The sequence below is a fragment of the Bos javanicus genome, chromosome 19, assembly GCF_032452875.1.
Source record: "Bos javanicus breed banteng chromosome 19, ARS-OSU_banteng_1.0, whole genome shotgun sequence".
In the NCBI taxonomy this organism is placed as follows: Eukaryota; Metazoa; Chordata; class Mammalia; order Artiodactyla; family Bovidae; genus Bos; species Bos javanicus.
This window is the reverse complement of record NC_083886.1, coordinates 56,877,591-56,904,658: the sequence shown is the minus strand read 5'-3', so window position 1 is coordinate 56,904,658 and position 27,068 is coordinate 56,877,591. Positions and strand designations below refer to the sequence as shown.

The 27,068-nt window shown below is 45.8% G+C and overlaps 1 protein-coding gene across 1 annotated transcript; it reads right to left on the bottom strand.

The window, feature by feature from the left end:
* Nucleotides 1-403: 403 nt before the first annotated feature.
* PRPSAP1 (phosphoribosyl pyrophosphate synthetase associated protein 1) lies at nucleotides 404-27,068 on the bottom strand. The gene is made up of 10 exons (XM_061392765.1): nucleotides 26,378-27,068; nucleotides 23,046-23,098; nucleotides 20,042-20,108; nucleotides 10,520-10,692; nucleotides 8,822-8,937; nucleotides 8,293-8,348; nucleotides 7,428-7,573; nucleotides 3,487-3,557; nucleotides 2,554-2,700; nucleotides 404-1,669 (listed from the first exon to the last, which is right to left on the bottom strand). The coding sequence occupies exons 1-10, from the start codon at nucleotides 26,545-26,547 to the stop codon at nucleotides 1,511-1,513; spliced, it is 1,158 nt and encodes a 385-aa protein (XP_061248749.1). The 5' UTR covers nucleotides 26,548-27,068; the 3' UTR covers nucleotides 404-1,510.

Genomic DNA, 27,068 nt, shown 5'->3' with positions numbered 1-27,068 from the left:
TAAGTACATTTAAAATCTCTCTTGGAGACACAGAGAACACTCACAGGAGTTATAAATGGAATTTGGGGTTGAAAAGGACCTTGGCTTTCGATTCCAAACCTCCCCTTTGACAGCTGATGAGAGAGACCGGGGAAGGGTCACTGGCCCAACCTCCAGGACAAAACCAGTTTGCTGAGTAACAGCAGTCCACGGCACTTCCTCTACAACCACAGGAATTATTTCACAATTAAGTTCTTTTCTCAAGATCCTCCTACTTGGACTCTTAACAGAAGGCAACTTTTTGTGTGCTTGAGAAAGGGAATGTGCTCAAGTCTCCATGGTGGGCTGGGAAACTTTCCTAGCTGTTAGGAAAGGGAGAAAAATGTCCAGGAAACTTCCCCGCAGAGAAATGCAATGGTACAAGTAAGTGAATCAGCGTTTATTATCTCAGGAACCAACGGAACAAATGAGCAACTGCAGTTCATTTCCAGGCGGACACTGCTCCCTCCCGTTTCATTCAGTTCTGACTTGGATCACACTAGAAAAAGTCTACCTGACAAATAGGATGTCAACTATAACAGAATTAGGACTGTGTCATTTTAAATGTTGGCAGAAAAATGAAGTGCAGTCCTAAGTAACGCAACCAACCTAAGCGTCACAGGGAGAAAGTGCAGTTTAGGTCTATTAAAGTACCAACTACTTAGGTTTCAAATATTGAACATTCAAATATTCAGATATGAATATTCAAACATTCAAATATCACGTATTATTCAATAAGAATTTAATTTCAGGGAACGTGAGGGGAAGGGGATGGAACGTGCAGAGGGGCATGTCTGCCCAGGGCTAGGGCCAACCATGGACCTGGGCCGTCTGCATTCAAGGCACTGGCTTCTGCAGCGTCTGGACTGAAGGCAGGAGAGGGGGCAGCTCTGCAGTGAAGACACTAACAACACAGCAAATTCTTTTATTTGCAATTTAAGAGCAATGCAGGGATCCAGAGATAGGCGTGACTTGCTAATGTGAAGTCCTCCCTAGGAGCATCACCACCAATGCTTCATTGTCACTGCCTGTTGGCAAGCAGGTTCTTAAAGAAAAATAGGATTCTCTAGAAAAGACTTGGGGAAAGCTGACCGGCAAGATGACAAGTGGAACAGGAACGGTGCTCAGCTTCCCTAACCAGGTTCAACATTCACACGGACATGTCCCTGCGGTGGAAACAACTGAATGAAAGCTAGAGAGTCAGGATTTCATCTGCCTTTCACTCCCTTTCAACATCAGCAAGATTTTCAGATCCTGTTCAGGAAGGCATCTAACTTTTTTTAAGAGACAGGATGGTGACAGCAGACAGCTGAGGCCACTCCCCCACAACCCCTGTCGTCCCCTGGACTATCTTATCTTAATGCCTCCTACCCACCGAACTTGGCAAGAGAAACCATCTGCCTCCCTTGAAAGGAAACCCCGTGTACACGATTGATGGCACTGCTCTTCACGTGTTTCCTCAGGAGCTCTAGGGCCAAGGCCGCTGAGAGACCTAGTCATCCACCGTGATGTTCCGGAAGAGGTACGCCATGGACTCCCCATTGTGGATCCTCCGGATTGCTTCAGAAAGAATCAGACTGATGTCCACAGTCTTTATCTTGGGACACTGCAGCTTCTGCACCTCGTGAGGGACAGTGTTCGTCACCACCACCTGGTTGCGCAGTAACAGAAAACACACACCGTCACTGACGCTGTGCGGCCTGACGAGGTCACTGGAAACGTGTATCTAACATGTGGTGCCCACACACCAAGTTTCAAAGGACAAAACCTTACTTCACGGGGTGTGTTGTTACAAACCAAACCAACACTACGCAAGGGAAGGTTTACATTCAAGGGAAGAGATTCAAAAGAGAAGCTTATGGAGGTCTTAGTCTATGTATGCAGAAATGATAAGATGAGACCCAGCTCTGTGAGAAACCTTCCTATTAGGGAAGAATTTAGGTCTTGAGAGAAATGCTACTTTAGAATCAAATTATACTGAAGTACAGAGAGCAAGTCTATATGAAAATAGACATATATTCCTAACTGCGCGTGCATGCGTGCTAAGTCACTTTAGTCATGTTCGACTCTTTGCAACCCTATAGACTGTAGCCCACCAGGCTCCTCTGTTCGTGAGATTCTCCAGGCAAGAATACTGGAGTGGTTGCCATGTCCCCCTCCAGGGGATCTTCCCGACCCAGGGATCGAACCTCTGTCTCCTGTGGCTCCTGCACTGCAGGTGCATTCTTTATATCGCTGAGCTACCAGGCAAGCCCGTATTTCTAACTGTAAATCTGACATCTGCCCAGACAGACTGCTAGCCACCCAAAGCATGATTTCAGTCCTTTGGAGAGGGAGGAAGTGATACTGACTGAGCCACTGAACTATTCATAGAAGACAGAGCAGCAAATCATGACTCAGGAGCACACAGACCTCTACGCTGGACTAAGTAAACTTCCCTGAATGGCTCACCCAGGATGTCTACCTTACACAGAAATAATGTTAGCTCTTTCCATATAAAATAAAGATTTAAAACCTCAAAAAGAGCAGACAGACCTCATCAATGGAGGACTCCTCGATCAGACGGGGGGCCTCTGCGGACAGGATGCCATGGGTGGCCATGACGTAGATCCTGTAAGCGCCTCTCTCCTTCAGAATCTCCGCAGCCGCCACGAAGCTCTCCACGTCGTCGATGATGTCGTCCTGCGGAGAGACCCACACTCGGGCTCAAGGAGGTCCCTCCATCCCCGTCTGTAAACACATGCCTCTCTGCACTTCGCTTGCAAGGGTGTCCAGTGGAAGAACAGAGCCATCGCCTGGGTCAAAGACAGGACTGAACAGCCCTCGGCAGCGGCAACAGAGCCGCGTGGACTGAACTTCCAAGGAGAGCGCGGCAAAGCCTCACAGTCACACGTGACATCCCGGCTTCAGCTCAGGAGATCTCCCAAGACTCCTCTCCCAATTTCACGGTTCTGATGAAAACCCCACAGCCAGTGTCTCATTTACTGTTTGCCCAAGAGGAAGTTAATTGATGGGAACAGAGCAATGAAGTGAGCCATAGTAAAGGCTGGATCCTGTGGCCCAGCAGAGGCAGTTAAGAGCTGGGAGCACAGGTATCGTGTTAAAGTAACAAAGGAGACACACGTTCTCAATAGTGAAAATGGAAGGCCCATCTAGCTCACTTCATGGCCCACAGACTTAAGGGTGAGGAGTAGGGTCAGCTGGTTTCATAGAACCCAGAGCCCTGAAGACAAAGGTTATTTGTGGAACTGAATTTACTTACAGGTGCTACTACTGTGCTCATTTTACATGTGTAAGTTGTAATAATAATCCCTGTTCATCTGGTTAAAAGTTTCTGCTACTTGTCCTAGGGGGGTCCAAGGCTAGACGGAGCCATTTGTATGTACCATCACCACTGGACACCCATCCCAAGGTGGACACCTACTACAAGTGATGTGATCTCTGCACAGCAGGGGGACGGTGACCTACCACTATGATCGCGATGCGTCCTCCCACATCTCCAACTACCGTTATGGGCGGCTTCTCCTTGGCCATCATCACTAGGAAAGCAAAACAAATCACAAGACCCCAGTCAGCCAAGGGTCACTAGGTGAATGAAGTCATCACATCACATTCCCTGGAACAGGTGGCAGAGCCCAGACAGACAAGTGAAAAATGTGTGGATTTCCCTTAATTAACCGGGGGCCTCCCAGAGATGGGTTATCTAGAGGAGCACCGTCCAGCAGCAAGGAAGCCGAGTTTAAACTTTCCATACCCACATCACAAAGCAAAAAGAAAAGGTGAAATTCACAGATTTTTCATTTACTCAGTATACCTAACATATTATCATTTTGACACATAATTGATATGCACCTTTATTAGAGACATTTTACTTTTTTTTTTTCATCACTGTCTTCCTACTTGGTGTGCCTTCTCTACACGTGGTGATTCTCAGTTGGGACCAACCACATTTCAAGGGCTCAGCAGCCCCCTGTGCCCCAGACCCAGACCACCCTGGGTGCACGGGGACCTCCAGATGGAGGGTGGAGGAGCAGAGCTAGAAAGATCTCACCTGCACAGAGAAGCAGCCCCACCGCAATGCCACTCAGAACAGAAACACAATAAAGAAACAAACAAACGCGGCTAAGTAGAAAGTCAACAGGGAAATGCTGCCAAAGAGCTGGCTTGACTTCATTTTCCTCTGAGGTGACCTTACTGGGACAAAGAATGTAACCTCACTATCAGATAACTACACCACTGACATCATCAGTTTCCTGAAAATTAGGAAGCTGAAGACAATCACAAGTCCACCATCTTTTCCTGATTTAAAGTGAAAGTGAAAGTGAAGTTGCTCAGTCGTGTCCGACTCTTGGACTGCAGCCTACCAGGCTCCTCCATCCATGGGATTTTCCAGGCAAGAGTACTGGAGTGGGGTGCCATTTCCTTCTCCAGGGGATCTTCCTGACCCAGGGATTGAACCCGGGTCTCCCTCGTTGTAGGCAGACGCTTTACCATCTGAGCTACCAGGGAAACTGGTCCTGATTTTCCTGATTTACCTGGTCCTTAAAGTTGAGGCTTCTTATCTACTACAAAATTTACATGTTAAAAAGGCCCATCCCGAGCACAAAGCAAACTATAGGATGCTGAAGGGACAGAGGAATTCACCTGAAAAGGGGGTTAGGTAAACTGAGCACGCCGTGTGCTGTCGCTTCAGTAACTCTTTGCAACTCCATGGACTATAGCCCACCAGGCTCCTCTATCCACAGGGAGATCCTCCGGGCAAGAATACTGGAGGGGTTGCCACGCCCTCCTCCAGGGGATCTTCCTAACCCAGAGATCGAACCCACGTCTCCCGAGGCTCCTGCACTGCAGGCAGATTCTTTACTGCTGAGCCACCAGGGAAGCCCCAGTAAACCAAGTGGGCAGAAGTATTTCAGAATAGATATTCTGCTTTTTTTGGAACACTTTTTTTTTCCCCAGCCACTCTGCATGGCATGCAGGATCTTAGTTCCCCGATCTGTGCCCCCTGCACTGGGAGTGTGGAGTCTTAACCACTGGACTACAGGGGAAGTCTTGGAAGCTTCTTTTAATTCTGATATATCTACTGTAGGAATAGTGAGGGAAGGGGAAGAGGCTAAATTCAGGGTAATTCTACAGTTTAGTAATTATCAGCAGGCCATCCACCAGAGCCGACTCCTCTCGACAGGTGCTATAAACCTGGAAGAACAGCTGTCCCTCTGCGTACACCAGCACATCAGCCAGGCTGAAATCCAACACTATGTTACTGGCAAACTTCAACAGACACTTCCCGATTTCCCATTCCGGAAACAAGGGCAATTTCCTGAATTTGGGCAGTCACAAAGGCCCTGCGTATAAGCATCACCTAAAAGAGGAGGAAGTAAACAACCAACATCGGAAAAGCCCTCCTCAAATCCTGTCTGTAAATTAAACCACGGGGGTAGGTGGTTATGCTGACCTCCCCACTTCTTAAAGAGATGTGGTCCCTTCTTGACCATTTTTCTCTGTAAAAAAAGAAAAAGACTGCAAGCTGGTATCTCCTGTCAGACCGCAACACAAACTCAGCTCTAGTCTGATGCTCCTGTTGACTCTTTGGTAAGCCTACCTTTCCCCCTCAAAAATTCTGTCAGTTTGAAATGAAAAACAGGCATGGCTAGGGGTCAAGGCTTAAAAAAAAAAAAAAAAAAAGACTAGGAAAACAAAAGCTTCAATCCTGGTACGCTCAGTCCCTGCTCAAAACTGGCTTTGGGAGCAGCACAAACTCAACACGCAATTTGGTGGCTACTAAAAAAGAGACAGACTTCATTAGAGCATCAAGAGAACAGGCCCTCACAGGACCTCCCTGGGGGTGCAGTGGGTTAAGAATCCGCCTGCCAATGCCAGGGACATGGGTTTGACTCCTGATCTGGGAAGATCTCACGTGCTACGGAGCAGCTAAGCCCGTGCTCCGCAACAAGAGAAGCCACCGCAAGGAGAAGTTCAAGCACCCTAGAGAGTAGCCCCTGCTCGTCACAAGTAGAGAAAAGCCCGTGCAGCAACAAAGACCCAGCACAGCCAAAAATAAATCAACAAATAAAATTACTAAAAACAAAAAAAATCAGGTATATTAGGTCAAAAGAGCTACATCACTAAAATAAATGCTAGTTACCTGATCACCAAAGCCTGATATTTGACAAACGTTTGCCAGCATCCATCTTGTGTGCAAGTGTGCTACGTCGCTTCAGTCGTGTCTGACACTTTGTGACCCTCTAGACTGTAGCCCACAAGGCTCTTCTGTCCACGGGATTCTCCAGGCAAGAACACTGGAGTGGGCTGCCACGCCCTCCTCCAGGGAATCTTCCAGACCCAGGGATCCAACCCGTGTCTCTCGGTCTCCTGCACTGGCAGGCGGGCATGTACCACTAGTGCCACCTGGGAAGCGCCATCACCCTCTTACCAAAGTGCAAAAGCCTGAGATTTCACACCACTACACACACAACTTTTTACTAAAGCCAAAATTATTTCACACTCTTGGAAAGCCAAGCGCTACCCAGATTAGCTCTACTGTCCTCAATGCCTACAAATGTGGGTAACAAAATATTTCACAAAAGACAAAATCACTATAATACCATTCAATTATTTTAAAATATTGAGATAGCATGTCACTTATAAATAGAATCTAAAAAAGCACACAGATGAACTTATTTATAAAACAAAACAAACTCACAGACTTAGGAAACAGAGGTGTGAAGGGGGATAAATTAGGAGTTTGGGATAAACAGATTTGTTACATATACACTACTGTACGTAAAATAGTCAGCAAGGACGATAGTAGCAATATACAGCTACTGTATAGCACAGGGGACTCTACTCAATACTCTGTAATAACGTATAAGGGAAAAGAATCTGAAAAATAGATATATGTGTGTATATATATGTATAATATGTGTAATAGATATAATATTGAACATATAACTAAACTCGGCTTCCCTGGTAGCTCAGTGGTTAAGAATCCACCTGCCAATTCAGGAGATGCAGGTTCAATCCCTGGATCAGGAAGATGCCCTGGAGAAGGAAATGGCAACCCACTCCAGTATTCTTGCCTAGGAAATCCCATGGACAGAGGAGTCTGGCGGGCTACAGTCCATACAGTCACAAAAGTCAGACACACAACTTAGCAACTAAACAGCAACAACCACAAATAACTAAACCACTTTGCTGTACACTCAAAATTAACCCAGTACTGTAAATCAACTACACTCCAATATAAAATAATTTTTAAATAATATTAATACTAAAAAAAGAAATAAAATTTCAAACTTGAAAAATAGAAAATACCAGAATACATCCACGTAGGAATGAACTCCTAGCCACTCGTACTATTCAAAACTGTCTTCAATTTACAAATAGAATCAAGACACGGCTGCTCTTACATGGCAATTCCAGCCCTGGGTGGACAGTCGCGTTCTTGACCATCGGCGGGGAATGGCGGCCGTCATCCATGTCCATCTCGGCACACTGGGCCTCCCCGTGGATGACAGCCAGGCCCAGACGCAGCCTCTCCGCGTACGACTGGGCCCTGAGAGGAGGCCAACAGGAGTGGGTGAGACGCATGAGAAGGAAGACCCAGGCACGGCTTTCTCATCACTTCATTAACCACAGAATGAAAATACCAGTCCACCGTTTAGGGACACACAAAGTAACTGTTTCTACAAGTCAGAATGTGAGGCTCAGGCCAGAATGCAAATGTCTCAAGAGGCACCCTAGGGGGGACGTGGGCTGGCATCTGATTCTGGGCATTTTGGTTCTACTCTTTGCCCAACAGCCTCACATTCATCTTTAGTTGCTTTTTGGTTTTGTCTTTTTCTCTATTTTTTGGCCGCTTGTCACGCCAGGATATTAGCTCCCTAGCCAGGGAGGGAAGCTGAGACCCCGACACTGGAAACTCACTGTCTTGGCCACTGGACTGCCAGGGGAGTCACTCATCTTCAGAATTCTGTTCAAAAAGGTTTCAAAAACCAATGCCTGAAAGGCGCTTGTGCAATTCTTGTTTTCCTTTTGCTGAGAACTTGAAGGAAGAACTTCATTTTCTCCCAAGGGAAAACTGAGTAGTTCCAAGAACCACTCTGTTACTTGGAGACTAGAGGTAAAGCTGTGGTTTGGAGTATGACAATGACTTGGAGGAAAGCTGGACTCGGGAGCTTTCACAGGCTGTATTAGGACAGACCCTGGGTCCTAACACAGCCCATATGGACTTCAGAAGCACCCAAAAGAGATGAGTGTGTCTGGCTTATTTACCTTTTTGCAGCATCAGGCGACTTAGCTACAATGACTGCATTTCTGTAATTTGGAATCTAGATTTGGAGGAAAAATAAGAAAATACTGAAAAGGTATCAAAAAATAAACAAATAAACAAAAATACTTGGGTGCTGGCATTACATCTTTTTTCCTCTTATAAAAATGATCCATATTAGCAAATAAGTATGCTAGAATCTCATTCACACAGTTACCATTTTTTAATCCCTATCAATTAGCATCATGGCCAAAGTAGGCTACATCAAGAAGATAAAAAACAATTCTTAAAACCTTCATTTTAGAAAACATAAGCAAATGGCTAATGATAAGGAAATCTGTCTTTAATGTCTTTAAAAAATAAAAGATCCTCTGTGCCTCAACGCTGACTCTGGCTGGCTGCCTCAGGTATTAAGACTTCAGCAAGAGATCATGTGATCACCCTTTGCGCCTTCCAATATGGAAACCTGGTACCAGAGAAGAACTACATGGGGTCTCTTTTGAGGACAAGGGGGTATTTGCTGGTGCTCCTCACTTCTTCCTGGATATACTGAAGCAGGAAAGGTGAGGCTCTAAGGTTGTCCACGGGAAAGCTGAAAAAGCCTTGTATTTCCTTTTGATGAAGATCCATAGTGATAATGTGAGTTAAACCTGAAATTTTAAAACACAAAATTACAAAGTTCACCCGTACAAATTGACAGCTGCAGTGGACACAAACTAGACGCCCAGTGCCTGCTTCCTAACAGAAGACTGAAGGCAGGGGGCACTGACCAAGTGCGCCGGTTCTATGCCTTATTTGCAACCTTAACAAAACTTAGTAAAGACAATGTTAAGCCTGATGTAAAGGAGCCTATAACCTTCCACGTGGATTAGAAAACTAAACCCAGAAAAAGCAGTGCTCTCTTCTACTCTAACCATTGGCTTGGGCCTGAAAACCAGGAAAAGAAAAATCAGGCAGAAGCAAAAATATGAATGGGGCATTAAATACTGGAGCAAAAATAGATGTAAAAAACAAGTAAGGCCTTGATTAAAGAATCTAGGAAGAAATGTTGAAGGGCTGTAGATAAATGCAGAAAAAACAGGAAAGCAAAAGCAAAGTAATATATATTCTAGAAAGAAAGAAACCACAAAACGCAAGGATAAGACACTGAAGACTCCAGAGAAATCTGTGTTATGTCCTAAGAGAACGGGTTAGGAAGTACACTTACAGAAAAACAGTGAAAACACTCTTTTAATCAACAGTGCTAAACAAAAGAAAATGTACATTCATGGCAAGTGGCCAAGCTCACTGAAAAATTTCCAGAGCAAAATTTCTGGTTCTTTGGAAAGAACCAGAATTACTTCTTCTTTCCAAAAACATTACACATTTTTAAAGAATGGAATTCAAGTATGTTTCTGAGGACTCAGATGTATATTTGAGTTTTTAAATAAACATGAAGCAAATAAAATCCCAACAATTGAAAGGCTGTTACATTGAACAGAAAGTAGGTCACTACAAAAACATACGATGAAAATGATCTGCTATGATCTGCTATGATGTGCTATTCAGAAAGACAATCAGGGAGGAAGAAGAGAGTATATAAGCTGAAGAAATGGTAAAAAAAAAAAAACAACCCAGTTTTACTACTATGTACATACAGAATTTCGTGCTCAGTCGCATCTGACTCTTTGTGACCCCATGGACTGTAGCCCGCCAGGCTCCTCTGTCCATAGGATTACCCCAGCAAGGACACTGGAGTGGGCTGCCATTTCCTCTTCTAAGGGGCTTTCCCAACCCAGGGATCAGATCGAACCCGAGTCTCCCGTGGCTCCTGTGGCTCCTGCATTGGCAGGGGGAAATTCTTTATCACTGAGCTCCCTGGTAGCTAAGGTTTAAACAAATCTAGACCTGAAGCTCAAAAGATCACAGCTGAATGCCAAGATGGTCCACTAAAATTTCAATGATGATAAGATGAACAGGACATAGAATGAGGAAAAAGTCCAAGTTGAGAGAAAAGAATCCTGAAGCAGACAAGGTCACTCTGAAGTGGGACAAAGAGGAAAAAAAATGTACACCTAAGTTCACGATCCTTAACCAGAATTATGCAAAAGCAAGCAAGACAAAGAAACTACCCAACACCACTCAGAGAAATAAGTATCCACCAACCACCTACGGCTGGTGAGGTATGGACTGCTCTGGCCCGGGGAGGGTCCTAACCGCCCATGTGGGGCCCCGGGCGTGGGCCGCACTCACCCGCTTTTGCCAGCATGGACGCTAGGAGCTTGCACACAATGGAGCCCCTCTTCCGCATCTTGCTCTGCTTGCTGTAGGGGAAGTAGGGGATGACACCAATGATGTTCCTGGCACAGGCGGTCTTCAGTGCGTATGCCATGATCAGCAACTCCATCACGGCTGTGTTCACGTCTCTGAAATAGGTGAGATTTGTCCTTTGGGATTAATGTCACTTATTAACCCCTGGCAAGGATCTCAATCCCAGCAACCTGACCTGGGTTACCAAGATGAGTGTTAATGTGAATCATCTCAGTAGCTTAGGATGGCACCTCCTGAATAGAGGAGGAAGCTGGTTCACTTTTCTTTTGAGCTGCATGAACTTTAGTTTGCATCTGAGGTTACTGACATTCACAGCACCATCATCCACACTCATCTCTGCCTGGATCTTGTCAGTGATACGGTCATGGGAGTGGCAGGTGAAGCAGATGTTGACTGCTGATGACCACAGTTAACCCACACCTGCTGGTACCAACCCCAGGATCTGAACTCGGGCCAGGGTGCTGGCACCTTCTTTTCCTGGGAACACCAGGGAAAATCCACCCCTTCTATTTAGCTGAAAGAATTTGTTTTTGTTTTTTTTTTCTTTTTGGGGTGGAGAGAAGGATGAGCGGGGCGGGAAGGTCTTGGATGTTAACTTCCAAAAATCTCCCCCGCCCCTTCTTCCCCTAAGATATAGATTCACGTGCGTGCTCAGTCGCTCAGTTGTATCAGACCCTTTGCCTACGAGGCAAAGGGTATGGACATAGCCTATCAGGCTACTCTGTCCATGGGATTCCCCAGGCAAGAATCCTGGAGCAGGTTGCCATTTCCTTCTCCATGGGAATCTTCCTGACCCAGGAACTGAACCCAAGTCTCCTGTGGATCCTGCATTGGCAGGCAGAATCTTTACCACTGAAGCCACCTGCGATACAAAGATTACCCAGACAAACAAAGAAGGAAATGGGAATCTGAAAGGTATTCAAAGGAAAGGTTATTTCCAAATTTTAATGAATGCTGAGTGCCACCCTTTGCCAAGACTGATCAAGTATAACGTAAGGCTCTGCTCTTAAAGGGCCTTGAAATCCTTCAGGATGACCTTCTAAAGTTCAACCCTCTCTCTAGCCTCCTCCCAACTCTTCTTGGGATTGTCCAGGTGTCCTCGAACACCCTTTCTTTTGCATTAGGAGTGTATTTCCCCCTTGCCTTCCCAAGATAAAGAAGATCATTTCCCATGTCCGAGTTCCCACCCAAGTGAGGAACAGGCTCTTCAGATTATACTTTACCAAAAAAAAAAAAAAAGTTTTATTTATTTATATTAATTTTTGCCCATTTTCCCCCATACCTGTGGTATGTGGGATCTCAGTTACCTGACCAGGGACCGAACCTGCACTCCTGATTTGGAAGACAAAGTCTTAACCACTGGATCACCAGGGAAATCCCTGGATTATTTATTCAGTTCTTGAATCACCTGATCAAAATGGAAAGGCCTGCCATCAACACAGCAGAAAATAAATGACTGTTGAATAAGTGGTCGAATGACATACTTATCACGAAACGCTTTTTAGCTTGAAGGACTGTCAGGCCACTTCCCCCCAGTCGCTTCCAGTTTACATTCACCTGCGCACCTGGGAGGGAGCAACGCTTTCACTCTGACACGGCTCCGTGCCCACGCTCACCGGGGGGGCTTCCTACCTCCCCTTTGTAGTCTGGACTTTTTACGACTACTTCAAGGTTCAGTCATAAGCTTCTGTGTTTATTCCTCCCACAGGGTAGGCAGAGTTGATTCTGGGCTCAACTTCAAGATGCAACTGTCAACTGAGACATTCCTTTTGGATTGCTAACAGGTTACATATTTTCCAGTTATCGTTTCCTTTCTCTGAAATAAACTGGCATCTTCTTCTCCCTCATATTCCCAAGTTAATAACATCCCACGTCTGGCATCAAAAGGTCAGAAGACACACAACCTTTTGGTATAATCGTGACAAGACACTTATTAAACACTTTCAAGGTTATTAGGTTGGTGCAAAAGTAATTGCGGTTTTCCACTGTTGAACTTTGCTCTTTTGGAATACTTCCTTAAATAAATGTGGTTATATTATACATCATTTTAATGCCCGTTTCTCACTTTATGTTTTTTTGCTAATGACTTATTACTGTGTATTTTATATTTATTTTAAACTAGGGAAATGACGTTAGACAAAAAGCAAGTTCCTGCAATTTTCTTATTCAAGTTCAAAATGCGTTATAAAGCAGCAGAGACAACTAGCAACATCAACAATGCATTTGCCCCAGGAACTGGCTAACAACGTACAGGGCAGTGGTGGTTCACAAGTTTCGAAAAGGAGATGAGACCCTTGAGGACGATGAGCACAGTGGCTGGCCATCAGAAGTTGACAACAGCCAACCGAGAGCATCATTGAAGCTGATCCTCGCAAGTACACGAGAAGTTGCCAAAGAACTTGACAATGACCGTTCTACCATCAAACAGCCTTTGAAGCAAATTGAAAAGGTGAAAAAGCTCAATAAGTACGTGCCTCGTGAGCTGACCAAAAATTAAAAAACTGTCATTTTGAAATGTCATCTTCTCCTATTTTGTGCAGCAACAATGAACCATTTCTCGATTGGATTGATTGTGACATGCAATGAAAAGTATATTTTATACGACAACCGGCGAGAATCAGCTCAGTGGCTAGACTGAGAAGAAGCTCCAAAGCATTTCCCAAAGCCAAACTTGCACCAAAAAAATGTCATGGTCACTGTTTGGTGGTCTGTGCCAGTCTGATCCACTACAGCTTTGTGATCCTGGCGGAACATTACACGTGAGAAGTATGCTCAGCAAGTCGACAAGATGCATCGAAAACTGCAACGCCTGCAGCTGGGGCTGCAGAAAGGACCTAATTCTTCTCCATGACAACACCTAACCGTACGCGGTACAACCAGCGCTTCAGAAGTTGAATGAATTGTGCTACAAAGTTTTGCTTCGTCCGCCATATTCACCTGACCTCTCGACAACCAAATACCACTTCTTCAATCATCTTGACAACTTTTTGCAGGGAAAATGTTTCCACGACCAGCAGAAGGCAGAAAATGCTTTCCAAGAGTTTGTAGAATCCCGAAGCACCGATTTTTACACTACAGGAATATACCAACTTATTCCTCTGGCAAAAATGTGTTGCTTTTAATGGTTCCTATTTTGATTAATAAAGATGTGTTTGAGCCCAGTTAAAATGATTTAAAATTCATGGTCTAAAATCATAATTACATTTGTACCAACCTAACACTTAGGAATTCATAATACTTGGTCAGTTTTCCACACTCTTTAACAATTTTCATCCTGCATCATCCATTTACCAAATAATTACTGAGCACCTTGCCTCAGGTACTGTATTAGGTGGGGAGGTAACATGGTAAAAGAGGCTGACCTCATCTTGTTGGGGGGAGGTCCTCTGGCTTTCCCCCACCATCACCCTTGGAATCATTTGTCCCTAGGAGAACGCTAACTCATCTGAGAATGTTCCCTTCCCCTTCTGACCCTTCAGCCCTGAGAACAGAGCTCCCCGCCCACAACAGATCATCTCAATGGATGCCTGTGGGCTCTGGGGGCTCAGATGAAGCCGGTACGGCACTCAGGATAGAACGTATGTAACTCAGGAGTCCGTCTCTAAACATCAGGCATCGTATACCCTCTATCAAAAGCCGCTTCCACATACAGGCTGCTTGTTGACGTTAGATAAGCTTTCTTAATCTTCCACTGGTGTGGTGCACGTGTGGCATTAAAAAAGCTTCACTGGACGTGGTGGTTTCTTACACCGGATCCCAATGCCAACAACACGTTGAGGGCTGAAGTTAATTCAACAGATCCTGGAAGAATGTTTATCTGGGTCATGGGTTTTCCGCTGTCCCTGTGACAGCATTTACAACACAACCGTCCACCACGAGGTTTACACACCACGCGAGGGAGGGCCAGGCGGTAAGACACTGAGTGTGACAAGAGGACAGAAGCTTCAGAGAAGCCTTGATTTCAGAGTAACTTTCTTTCCACTAATTACTAATCTCTCCCATGAGTTGTTTGTTTTTTTTTTTTTTTTTTACTTTTTCCATTTCCTAATGACCTATGCACCAGGGGATTCAACATTCTCTAGATCAAGGCTAAGGAAAGCCTCCCATGCCCTACCCCCTTTCGGTCAGGAAGGCGACAAAAGGGCCTTTGTCACAGGGGCTCTACCCATTCTCTGAGGGACGCCAGACAAACTGGATACCAGGCAGTTACTGTGTGAGTTAGCAAGGCCAAGAGAAACTGGCTGGCAGCTCCTGCTTTGTTTATCTGTTCCCAGCATATTCTGGCTAGTGCCTGTAATCTCTAAGTAGAACAATCTTAATTGTTTACCAACTCTTTTTCTCTTCCCTAAGACTATCACATCTTATATTAACCTTGGCTCTTACTGCTCTCTCATTTTCAACGGGCAAAAAATGAGTGCGAGGTAAGGACACAGTCTATATATATCAGTTAAAACTGCAAAGACAGACCAGCAACACAGACGGAAGAACTGAGAACAGGGTCAGGGAGCAGGATGTACGCCACCTCCACCTCCAACAATTAATCACTTGCAGCAAGTAAGCTTCATGTTCTTTTAATGAGTCGTCTTATGCGGCTCAGTGATAAAGAATCCGCCTGCCAATGCAGGACACATGGGTTCAATTCCTGAGTGGGGAAGATCCCCTGGAGAAGCAGATGGCAACTCATCCCAGTATTCTTGCCTGGGAAATTCTACGGACAGAGGAGCCTGGTGGGCTACAGTCCGTGGGGCCGCAAAGAGGTGGACAGGACTTAGTGACTAAACACCAGCAGTTACATCAACAAACCAGAATGTGTGACACAAAACACGAAAACCTGTCCTTCAAACAGCACTTCGTAAGCTTCCTATCTAGTTCACTCGGCTGCAGTGTTCAGTTTACCTGGGAGCTCCCTGAGTCCCTCCCTGTGACAGCGTGATTTAGTCAGGAATACCTATTTGGTTGCCATTTCTGGCTCTGTCTGGAAACCCTTGGAATTTCCTAAGCTTTGAGACTAGTAAAGGTGTCTTTAGTTATGTTAACGAGGTGACTTTTGGACTACTCCTGAAGGAGGAGACTGGTTGCCTGGGAGACAGACCACGTGTTAGAGAAGTTGAACTTTCAGTCCTATCCCGTGACGTCTGGATTCAATCGATCGCCAACGGCTAAGGATTTAATAGATCATACCTATGTAATGAAGCCTCTGTAAAAACCCAAAAAGGAGGGGGTTCAGAGAACTTCCGGGTTGGAGAGCTGGGGGGTGAGCAGCTGAAAGCTCCAGACCCCTCCCTGCATACCTTGCCCAGGACACCTCTTGACTTCCACCAGAGTCAAACCCTGAGGAGAATTCAGGATGGAGAAAAAACAAGCAGCTCTCTAGACTTTGGGTAACAGGCCCTAGATAAAAAGATGCATACCTAAGGGCTAATTTCAATGACCTCAAATCCTTATCTTCCCAAGTACAGAAAAGCACTAAAATCATTGTGATGTCTCTGCTTTGTGATCAGCAATAATCTTCTGATGTTTCACTTCCCCCCCTCCCCCCGCCCCCCCAACTCTGAAAAAACCTCACACATATCCCGGTTCCTCTCTTATCTCATCAGAGTGGTTCCTTAGCGCCATCTCTGAGACCAGCTCCAAGGCTATAGTCCCCAGTAAGGTCCTCAAATAAAACTTAACTTGCAACTTTTAAGCTGTGCATTTTGCACCGATTGGCAATCTATATAACCACGTATGGCAGACAGGACTAAAAAACCAAATTCCCTGCTAAATTAACTAAATTTAGTTGTCATTCAAATATTCTGTAGTCAGGCAACAGAATGTTGTTTTACACTGTTTACTGGGACAAACCCAATAACTCTTCATGGGATACACACACACACACACACACACACATTCTCTCTGTCTTTTCTCCAAATTTCCACTCCCATCCCCATCATCCTGAAAGATACAGGAACTGTCCAGTGAAGGTGTTCTGCTTTGACACCACCAAACTGAACCCCAGGGAAGCCAACTGTGGCTTCTAAAATAATCTCAAAACAAGTACACACGGGAACCGCACCATCTTCAGGACGTGGTTCTGGTTTCTAAAAGCATCACGTGTATCTGTGCTGCTGCTTCAAAGAGAAGCCTTTCCACATGGTGAGTATGTAAAATTACTGTCATGTTATCCTATACGAGTCACTCTCTCCCCTGCAACTCCAAGGACTGCTCCTTACCTCTTCCTTTGGTTAAATTTCAAATATCCTAAGCATGAGTAGAAAAAATCAAACAAAAACAACAACAAATATTTCCCAATAAGCTATTAACCAACATGTTTTTCCATGTTTCTTTTGTCCTTCCCCTGGAAAACACGTCCACGTTAGAAAGTTCAGTCTATAGTGCTGCCCCAACTCCACCCTGGATTGCACATATTAACATTTCTGCTGCCTTCTGGGTTACCATGAGATATGGAAACCAATAATTAGATAAAGCACAACTTCCTGCCACCAAGGAAACGAACTGCCTATCCTGAGGGGCACTCAACAAAATCAACTGGCCCAAGTGTCAACATCTTCCAAAAGTGTCAAAAGTTTTGAAAGTCAAGGAAAGACTAAGGGACGGTTCCAGACTGTCTAGAAGGTAAGATACATGACAAGTAAGTGCCGCCTGAGCCTCAACTGGCTCCTGGAGCCAGGAAGAGCCCTGGGGGACAGCAGACAACTGGGGATGGTGTCTGAGGCTTAGGTGGTAATGACACAGAGGTCTCAGTATCCTGATTTTGATGGCAGCACTGTGGCTGTATAGAATGCCCTTGTTGGGAACTAACTTGTGGTCTGGCGGTTAAGCTTTCACTGCCATGGGCCCGGGTTTGATCCCTCGTCGGGGAACTGAGATACCACAGACCATGTGGTACAGGAAAAAAAAAGAGAGAGAGAGAGAGAAAGAAAGGTCTCCTTTGTAGGAATCACACACTGTGTGATTTGGGGGGGGTAGGGAGATATCAGACTGGCAAATTTGTCTAAAGTGGCTGTACTGCACAGACAAGTTTTCTGTAAATCTATGACTATTTCAAAATCTGAATCTTTAAAAGATGAAGCGGCTCTTTCTGTGTTGATATGATACATGGCTTTTTTTTTTTCTTTTTTTTTTTAAGTTCAGCAATGTGCAACAGCACTTTTTTTTTTTTTTCTTTTTGGCCACACCGCCTGGCTTGTAGGATCTTGGTTCCCCAACCAGGAATCAAACCCATACCCCCTGAAGTAGAAGGGTACAGTCCTCACCACCGGACTGCCAGGGAACTCCCTATCAGGCTCCTTCTATGCAAAAAATTAAGAAAAACATATACACAACTGCTTGAACATGCAGAGTCTCTGAAAGGATGCCTAGGAACCCGATGACACTTGCCACATCCAGGGAGGGAAGCGGAGTGGCTGAGGGCCGAGGAGGGCAGAGGCGGGCCTCGTTACACACCCTTTTGAAATCTAAGCCACGCAGGGAAATTAAAATGGCTTTTATTTTGGTTTCGAGGATCACCTGAATGATGGAGCCTAAATTTGTCTGTACATATCCAACAGAGAGGAACAAACACCTACTTAAACTAGTTATCTCAGAAGACTAGGGGGTGGATGAGGGCTGGGGAATTTTTATTTTCTGATACACGTTTCTATAAAGCTTGTGTTTTTAGAGATGAGTATTACTCCTATAATCAGAAAAAAATATTAAAAATAAAATACTGAGTAGCTACCAGTTATCAGTGTACAAGGAAACTCTTTATACTAGGATTCAGATCACGTTCTCCATGACCCTGTGGTCCTCAGCTTCCTTCAGGCCCAACTTTCTCAATCCCATCAGAGGGGACTGTAAGGAAAAGGTTTTTTCCTTCTCTGTACATTCACAACACTTAATACTGCTGGTCACTAAATGTGTTGGGGTTTTCCCATAGACACGTAGTTCTCAGAATCTTGGGGACACCAGCTGGGTGTCCTACCATTCGGTTCAATTCTGACTGTCTCTCTCTGGACATAGCAACAGATCCCACAGCTTAAGAGCCCAGTCCCATGGGACCACCCTTCCTCACTTCAGATATGGGCAAGTCCAGGCTGTCACCTGTGTCTAACCAACCTGCTATAAATTGAGAGGTTCCTAGGACCCACTCCTCAGCTCCGATTAGTTTGCTAGAGCAAATTAATAATAATAATAAAAAGAAGACCTCAGGGAATTCCCTGGAGGCCCAGCGGTTAGGCCTTGGTGTTTCCACTGCAGGGGGGCACGGGTTTGATCCCTGGTCGGGGAACAAAGATCCTGCATGCTGTATGGCAGAAGGGTGCAGAGCGTCCCCAACCTTGCTGTGAGCACCCACCTCCCAGCACCCCCATCTTCACCAACCCAGAAGCTCTCCACACCCAGGCCTTCTGGGGGTTTTATGGAGGCTTCATGATACCGGCACAAGTGGTCAAATCATGGCCACTGGAGATGGATTCAACTCCTCCCCAGAGGTCACAGGGGCTAGGTTGAAGGTACCCACCCTCTCATCACAAGGTTGGTGCCCCCAGGAACCAGCCCCCATCCTGGGTTTATCCAGGGGATTTCCAAAAACTCCTTGCATTAACATAATTCAGGGGTAACTGAAAGGGGCTTGTTCTGAATAATGGAGATACTTTGACTGCTATTCTCACGGAGGAAGTTCCAACAGTTTTAGGAGCTCTGCGCCAGGACAGGAAGACCAAATCCATATTTCTTATTATAAATCTCAGAATCACAGGGACCAAACAAGAGCAGCCACATAGGACTGACACACGAGGATTAAAAGTGATGCGTGTAACGCGTCCACGTGCTGGGGCACCCAGTGCCCTGCTTATCACTAACACAATCTCAAGAACTGAACTGATCGAGATGTGAAGGTCTGGATTTTTCAAAGACACCAACCCCATCCCAGTGAGGGGCTGAGAGGAGAGAACCCCACGGGAAGTTCACACTCAGGCATGCCAGGATTCTGCCAGGGCCTGTCCTCCTGCCTGGAGAGGAGGAGTAGATGGTGTCTGCAATAGAGACGGTCGGGGGGACCGGCCACTGTGCAAAATTAAATGCAGTGCAAAAACCAGCCTCAGTGGATATGAACCAGAGCAGCTATGCACCGCATTTAACAACAACAAGGGCTCTCAGTACAGCGGAACAGACAGACCCTGGCAAATGGAGGGAGGATATTTTGTCCTTGAGGAGCTTCAAGCTTGGAAAAGATGATCAAGGAAACACACAGCGGTTAAGTACAGTGTGACAAGCACGGAAAGAATTCCAAAAGACGGATGTGTGTGTCTGTATGCATGCAAACACATACATATATATCGTATTTTAGAAAGCATTTAACATACAAACACATTTAAATTTAGAGAAAACTGAAGTTCACATGAAGAGACAGCAAGGTACATCACTAAGATTTTTAGAGGAAAAGGGATAAAGTCGTGCTCTTACCTGGGTATTGTCTGTATAATGAAAATATCTTGGCCACGAACAGATTCTTGTATTTCAACTCTTGTTTCTGAAAAATAAAAATGTTCTATAGTTTTAAGGAAAAGTACTTCATGCTGTAAGAATGTAAGAATTGGGCAGCAATTGGAGTAAGCAATTGGGCAGTAAGGAGTCTAAACAACAACTCATTGGAAAAGACCCTGATGCTGGGAAGATTGAAGGCAGGAGGAGAAGGGCACCACAGAGGATGAGATGGCTGGATGGCATCACCAACTGGGTGGACATGAGATTGAGCAAGCTCCGGGAGTTAGTGATGGACAGGGAAGCCTGGCGTGCGGCAGTCCATGGGGTCGCTAAAAGTCGGACATGACTGAGCGACTGAACTGAACTTAAATCAACACTTCACTTAGTGTACCAAAATAAATTCTTAATAGATCTGGGAATGACATGTACTGAAAAAAAAAAGTCAAGCTCAGGGGAAAATAAGCCAAAAATAGACTAGAAGGCAAAAGCAATAATCAGGTCTATGTAAAATCTCAGGATCCAGAAAAGAAAATCCATTACTAAATAAACACAAGATGCTCAGGGAAAAGTATTCAGCAATTAAAGAGGCCAAGGGTTAATATCTGTATTGTTCTTTTAACAACGCCGTGGCTTCCTCTGTTTCAGGCCCTGAGCTGGGGTCCCAAAGAGGAGGACTGGACCAAGGGGACACAGAGTGACCCGGGAGAGACAATGCAATGCCACAGACTGGCAAACACTCCAGGCCAGTATGTAGGAGAAAGCCCAGCCACGAGAGAGGAGAAACGCCTGGGAACGACGGCCTCACCGCAGGCTGGACCATGTAGTGGGAACGCAAGTGTGGAACAGCGGGGGCAGGGTGTGCCAAGCCGGGGCAGGGGTATCACTGTGCATCTGGAGACAGACTGAAAGAGGAGAAGGAGACAGAGAGGAGGGCAGGGAGCCAACTGTGGCCAGACTTCCCAAGAGTCTGGATTTTATTCCAAAGTAGATAGGAGAACCACTGGAGGATTCGTGGGATCACTGGCTACTGCGTAAAGAGAATGGTGGCAAAGCAGGAGTGGCTACTTGGAGAGCCACTCCAGGACGTTTTTTGGAGTCCAGGCAAGTGACAGACAGTGTGCTGGACCAGAGCAGCAGCAGTGGAGGTAGTGAGGGGAGCAGGCAGATTTCAAATGGATTCCTGAGCAGAGCACACAAGACATGCTCATGGGTGTAATGCGAGGTGAAGCAGGTGAGATGGGCAGAATCTAAGTCCCAAAGGGCCCCAACACGACTGCTAAGGAGACTGAACTCTAGCCTGTAAAATGTGAAGCAGAGGTAAGTCAAAAACGTTTGCATTGTGGAAATAACGCGTTGGCGGGGAGCAGAACAAACTAAAGGCTGAAAATGCAAGTAAGAAGGCCTGTTAAGAAGCTGCTTTGACAGCACGAGAGAGAGAGGAGGCCCAGAACAGTGATGGGAAGATGGAGAAAAAGGTGCTCCCCAAACCTCCCTCCTTTCCTACAATGCTTCATTTATGAGATCCCCAAATGCCATCACAATGAACCGAACCTGTTACTGTTAAACAGGCTATCTCACCTATATGCACTCACCTTCACTGGAAGTCACGCTTCCAATGAAGGGGACTGGGGTTCAATCCCGGGTCGGGGAACTAAGATTCCCACATGCTGCACAACTCAGCCAAAAAATAAACAAATTAATTGAAAAAGAAGAATGAAGGCTCTTTTTTAGAAAAACTCCAGTTCACAGGCATGTGTATAACAACAACAACAAAAATCAAAATAAGCATCTCCTGACTTGCCCTGGCAGGAAAGCTTCTGAAGTCACCAAGTTAACAGCTACTGAGTGTGGAAGCTGGATTAAGGGTTTCTGGGGGTTGATTATATAACACAGATGCAACTTGTATACACTCCAGAACGTATGCTTTACATTACTACCCAATACTTTGCTTTTTTAGCTCCCCAAACATCAGTTTCATCTTAATTATCTCCTGAGCAAACACAGAAACATGAATCCAAGGCTTTCCACTTTGCAAAAATAATTCCCAGCTGGGCGTTTATTCCTGGAACACGGCTATCAACAAAGGGCCTTCAAGCAGTATTACTTTATGTTCCAGCTCTCCCTGGAAGCCCAGGCAGGGGATCTCCCTGGAGGTCCAGTGGACCTCACGCTTCCACTGCAGGAGATGCAGGTTCCACCCTGGGCTGGGAATTAAGAGCCCCACATCCTTCGCCTGGTTCGGAACAAAAAACTTAGGCGGCAACAAAAAGTGGTGACTAACCCAGGGTGAGCTTTGACAAGACTTGAGAGAAAAAATGAGAGATAAAACTAACTCAAAGAGGTTTTTAAAGTAAGTCATTACCTATCTAGTACAGATGGCTCTTAACACCATTTGATGACTTAGTGAGACAGATAAATGTAGAAAGTCTGTATCAAATACAGCAAAATAAGGAAGAAAAATCTCTTCCATCACTTTTTTCATTCTAAAATGATAAGATATTTGCATTACCTTGGAACAACAGGAAAGAAGACTTAAGGAGACAACAAGAAGTCAAGGTTTGCTGCTGCTGCTAAGTCATTTCAGTCGTGTCCAACTGTGGGACCCCATAGACGGCAGCCCACCAGGCTCCCCCGTCCCTGGGATTCTCCAGGCAAGAACACTGGAGTGGGGTGCCATTTCCTTCTCCAATGCATGAAAGTGAAAAGTGAAAGTGAAGCCGCTCAGTCGTGTCTGACTCCTAGCGACCCCATGGACTGCAGCCCACCAGGCTCCTCCGTCCATGGGATTTTCCAGGCAAGAGTACTGCAGTGGGGTGCCATTGCCTTCTCCAGTCAAGGTTTAGAAGTACCGAAAACTTTCCAACCCTATTGTTAAAGAGCAACGGATTTCTGTGTTAAATATTATAACACTCGCCTTTTAAAAACATGCCAGTCAATTAAACAGAGCCTGAAGGACAAAGAACGTTTAAGAAGTTTAACTTACCTCCATTGGTCTCTTGATAAACCACAGACTTCCCCAATTCAGCACCAAGACGCCTAAAGGGAGAAAAAAAGCAATTAAGGCCCTTTCAGAAGTGCAGAGTCTTAACCACTGGACCATCAGAGAAGTCACAACTCCAATGAAGGGGACTGGGGTTCAATCCCCGGTCAGGGAACTAAGATCCCACATGCTGTGTAACTCAGCCAAAAAATAAACAATTGAAAAAGAAGAATGAAGCCTCTTTTTAGAAAAACTCCAGTTCACAGGCACGTGTTTAACAAAAAGACTACAATAACTACATCAGCTGCTGCTGCTAAGTCACTTCAGTCCGACTCTGTGTGACCCCACAGATGGAAGCCCACCAGGCTCCCCCGTCCCTGGGATTCTCCAGGCAAGAACACCGGAGTGGGTTGCCATTTCCTTCTCCAATGCATGAAAGTGAAAAGTGAAAGTGAAGTCGCTCAATCGTATCCAACTTAGGGACCCCATGAACTGCAGCCTACCAGGCTTCTCTGTCCATGGGATTTTCCAGGCAAGAGTACTGGAGTGGGGTGCCATCACCTTCTCCGAATACATCAGCATTCTCTTACCAAAAAAAAAAAAAATTTAGAAAATTTAACTCATTAAGAACTAAAACTCCGCTGTCATTCCATGAGCAGCTTCCAGCGCTCACCATTCTGTAACACACCACTTTACTGGGAAGAGCCCACAACCAAAGTTTAACATCTAGTTCCATAATTTTTCGAATAATAATTGTCTTGCAAAATCGATTGCAAACAAATACGTGGTTAGCAGCAATAATTCCAAAAACACAAGCCAAAGGTAAATGCCTCAGTGGTCAAAAGCATCAGACTTCCGTGTCATTAACCAAACGCAATATGAATCTTGTTTGGATCCTGATTAGAACAAAGCAAGTAGAAAACTCATTTTTGAGACAATCTAGGAAATATGCTTTCCTTGTGGCTCAGATGGTAAAGAACCTGCCTATAATGCAGGAGACCCAGGTTCAGGCCCTGGGTCGGGAAGATCCCCTGGAAAAGGAAACGGCAGCTCACTCCAGTATTCTTGCCCCCATGGACAGAGCCTGGTGGGCTACGGTCTGTGGGGTCGCAAAGACGTGACTGAGTGACTAACACACACAGTGAAATACATTAGGACTAGACATGAGAGTAGACAAAGGAATTAATAATGGGTTTTGTTTGTTTTCAGTTATGAGTCAGTATTACCATTTTTATGAGTGAAATAAGGGCTGTTGATAATCGGTTGTTGTTTATGTTCTACAATCTGTTTAAAAACACTCCAGCCAAGTATACAACAGAACATTATTCAGTCTTAAAAAGAAATGAAACTCTGGTACATGCTACAATACGGATGTGCTATGTGCTTAGTTGCTCAGTTGTGTCTGACTCTTTGCGACCCCATGGACGGTAGCCCGGCTAGGTTCCTTTGTCCACAGGGATTCTCTAGGCAAGAATACTGGAGTAGGTTGCCATGCCCTCCTCCAGGGGATCTTCCCAACCCAGGGACTGAACTCAGGTCTCCCACATTGTGGACAGATTCTTTACCACTGAGCCACCAGGGAAGCCCACATTATTGATGAACCTCGATTGAAAAAAAAAAAAAAGATTCTAAGTAAAAAAGTCAGACACAAAAAGACAAATATTGTATGAGTCCATGTATAGGAAGACCTTAGAATGGGAACATTCACAGCTACAGAAAATAGAACAGAGGTTACCAGGGACTGGGAGGGGTGGATAAAGGGGAGTTAGTACTTAAAGAGAGTACAGAGTTCCTATTTGAAATGATGAAAAAGATCTAGAAATGAACAGTGCTGATAATCACACAACACTGTGAATGTACTTAATGCCAGTGATTACACACTTAAAAATGGTTAAAACTTAAAACTTTTCTGGAACAATTTTTTCAAGAACCAAATATAAGACCAAGGCAAAACCATTGACTATTTAATTCTGCCCTCCCCGCTCTGGTTTCTTTCAGCAAGATCACTGTGGTAAATGTGACCCAAAATAAACAAACACAAGCTTTATATTTAAAATTAGTGTTTTAGTTGGCCTCAGAAGGAAAGACAAATAATCAGTGGTCAGGAATGGAAACGAGGTAGTAGACTGCAAAAGGACTGTTTGTTTTTTTACACTCTTCTAATCTCATTTAAAACTAACTAAAAAGAGCACAGGCATTACTGAGATAATATGACTAAAGTTTCCCCTTTCTTCTACATTTTTCATCTAGAATTTTAAAATATATTCATGCATTACTTATAACTCTGAAAACCCCACAGAACTCTAATAAAGTTGTTTAAAACGTGAAAATGACTTTAAAAGTTAAAAAACAAGCTTTTTTTTTTTTTTTAACAACTTTATTTGCAAAGGCCTCAGAAGGTTCTTTCTCTACAATAGGCTCTGGAACTCTCTACAAGAGCCAACTAGAAAAGAGGCCATTTAGTAAGCATGTATTATTCAGAGGGCCACTATGAACCTCTGCTCTGCTAGACGCTTGAAGGCATGAACCATTATTTGGTTCGTGTTGACAATGTTCTGGGCCCAGTAGAAGGAACTGTCTCTATCTTACAATGAAGTTCAGGAAAATCAAGTCTCTTGCCCAGGGGCAAGACGCCCAAGGTCCTAAGACCCCAAATGCCACTCGAGGCTGGAGGCTTCCTTAGGTGAACAAGTGAAAAAGCAAAGACTTTAAACTGATCGAACCTAACTGACTTACAGACTACGGTTAGACCTGTCGTTTCAATCATCAGCTGCGATAAATCTGCTCCCCGGGGTTGCCTTGTCCTCACTGCCCTCCCCTACACGTCTGCTTCAGTCCGTGCATCTTGGGCCTCGGGGGTCTTTCACTTGCAAGGCCGCCCCCGGCCACCCCCATCTACTGCACCCGATGTTTTAACTACGTGCCGGCCTCCGTCTCCCCGGGTGGGAAGACTTGGGAACCGCAGCGATCAGATCCAGAGGTCAACTCCAACCGTGGGAAAAGCAGCCAAACCCAGAGCCGCCCCGGATCCCACAAAGCTCTAATCTGGCGGGGCGGGGGTTTCCACCGCCTGGGAGGTGGGAGTGGGGAGCCGAAAGCAGGGCGGGCGCTCCAAGGACCCGAGGGGTGGGCTTGGGGAGAAGCCAGTTAATAGCCAACCGGCCCAACGCGTTTTCAGCTTCAGAGTTGGGGTCGGGGCTGAGGGTGGGGGCGGCAGGATGAAGGGGCCAAATCATCCCTCGCCCCGGTCGGGGGATGTGGAGGCGAAGAGGAGCAAGGACGGTCTCCCCGAAAGGAAGGGGCCCCCCGGGACATCCGCTATCCCCGCCCCTTACTCGGTGATGCGCTTGGCCAGCTCGGTGCAGGCGGCCGTGGAGTTGGCAGAGAAGACTCGGTAGCCGGTGCGGGCGGCGTTCATGGCGGGGCGGGCGGCGGGGCAGGCTCGCGGGGCGCGGAAAGCGGAGGACACGGAGAGCGGGGGCAGCAGCAGCAGCTTCCTAGGCATCGTCCGGCCCGGGGGCGCGGTTACAGCCGGCCCTCGCGGGTCTGCACCGGGGAGCGGTTCTGACGGAGGCGGCCGCGAGGCCAGCGCAGCGAAGGCGCCGAGAAAACCGACACTGGGGGCGGGGGGCGGGGAGAGTCTCGAGACCCCCAACCTCCTCGTACCAAAGGCCGCTCGCTGAGGAATCAGGCGCGACCAGAGAGCGAAGTAACCTGCGCCGCCGATCACCTCAAAAATAGCGACGAGGGCTCCGCCCCCTCTGGGAATCCGAAAGGCGCAGCTAGAGTGCCCGCACGATCGCCATCTTAGGTGAGGGCAGGGCGGTGGGCAACTCTCCACAAGCTTATTTTTTTCCTAGGAAGCCACTAAAGATTCGTTTCGCCACTTTGATCCTGTCTCCCCACGGGGGTTCTTTTGCTCTCACGTTCTTGGGCGGTGCAGACTGACTTTTTAGTGGTACCAGCCTGTCCAACTTTTCCCTGCCAGGACCCAAAATGTCCGTCTCTGCGCTGGCTGACGATCTA

Bases quoted from the DNA above. Each gene is read 5' to 3' on its own strand.
- PRPSAP1 (XM_061392765.1), bottom strand. From the start codon at position 26,547: ATGCCTAGGAAGCTGCTGCTGCTGCCCCCGCTCTCCGTGTCCTCCGCT. The intron at 23,099-26,377 runs GTAAGGGGCGGG...TTCTCCCTTTAG, and splicing joins CTGGCCAAGCGCATCACCGA to GCGTCTTGGTGCTGAATTGG. The intron at 7,574-8,292 runs GTAAATAAGCCA...GCCTCCTCTCAG, and splicing joins TCGCCTGATGCTGCAAAAAG to GGCCCAGTCGTACGCGGAGA.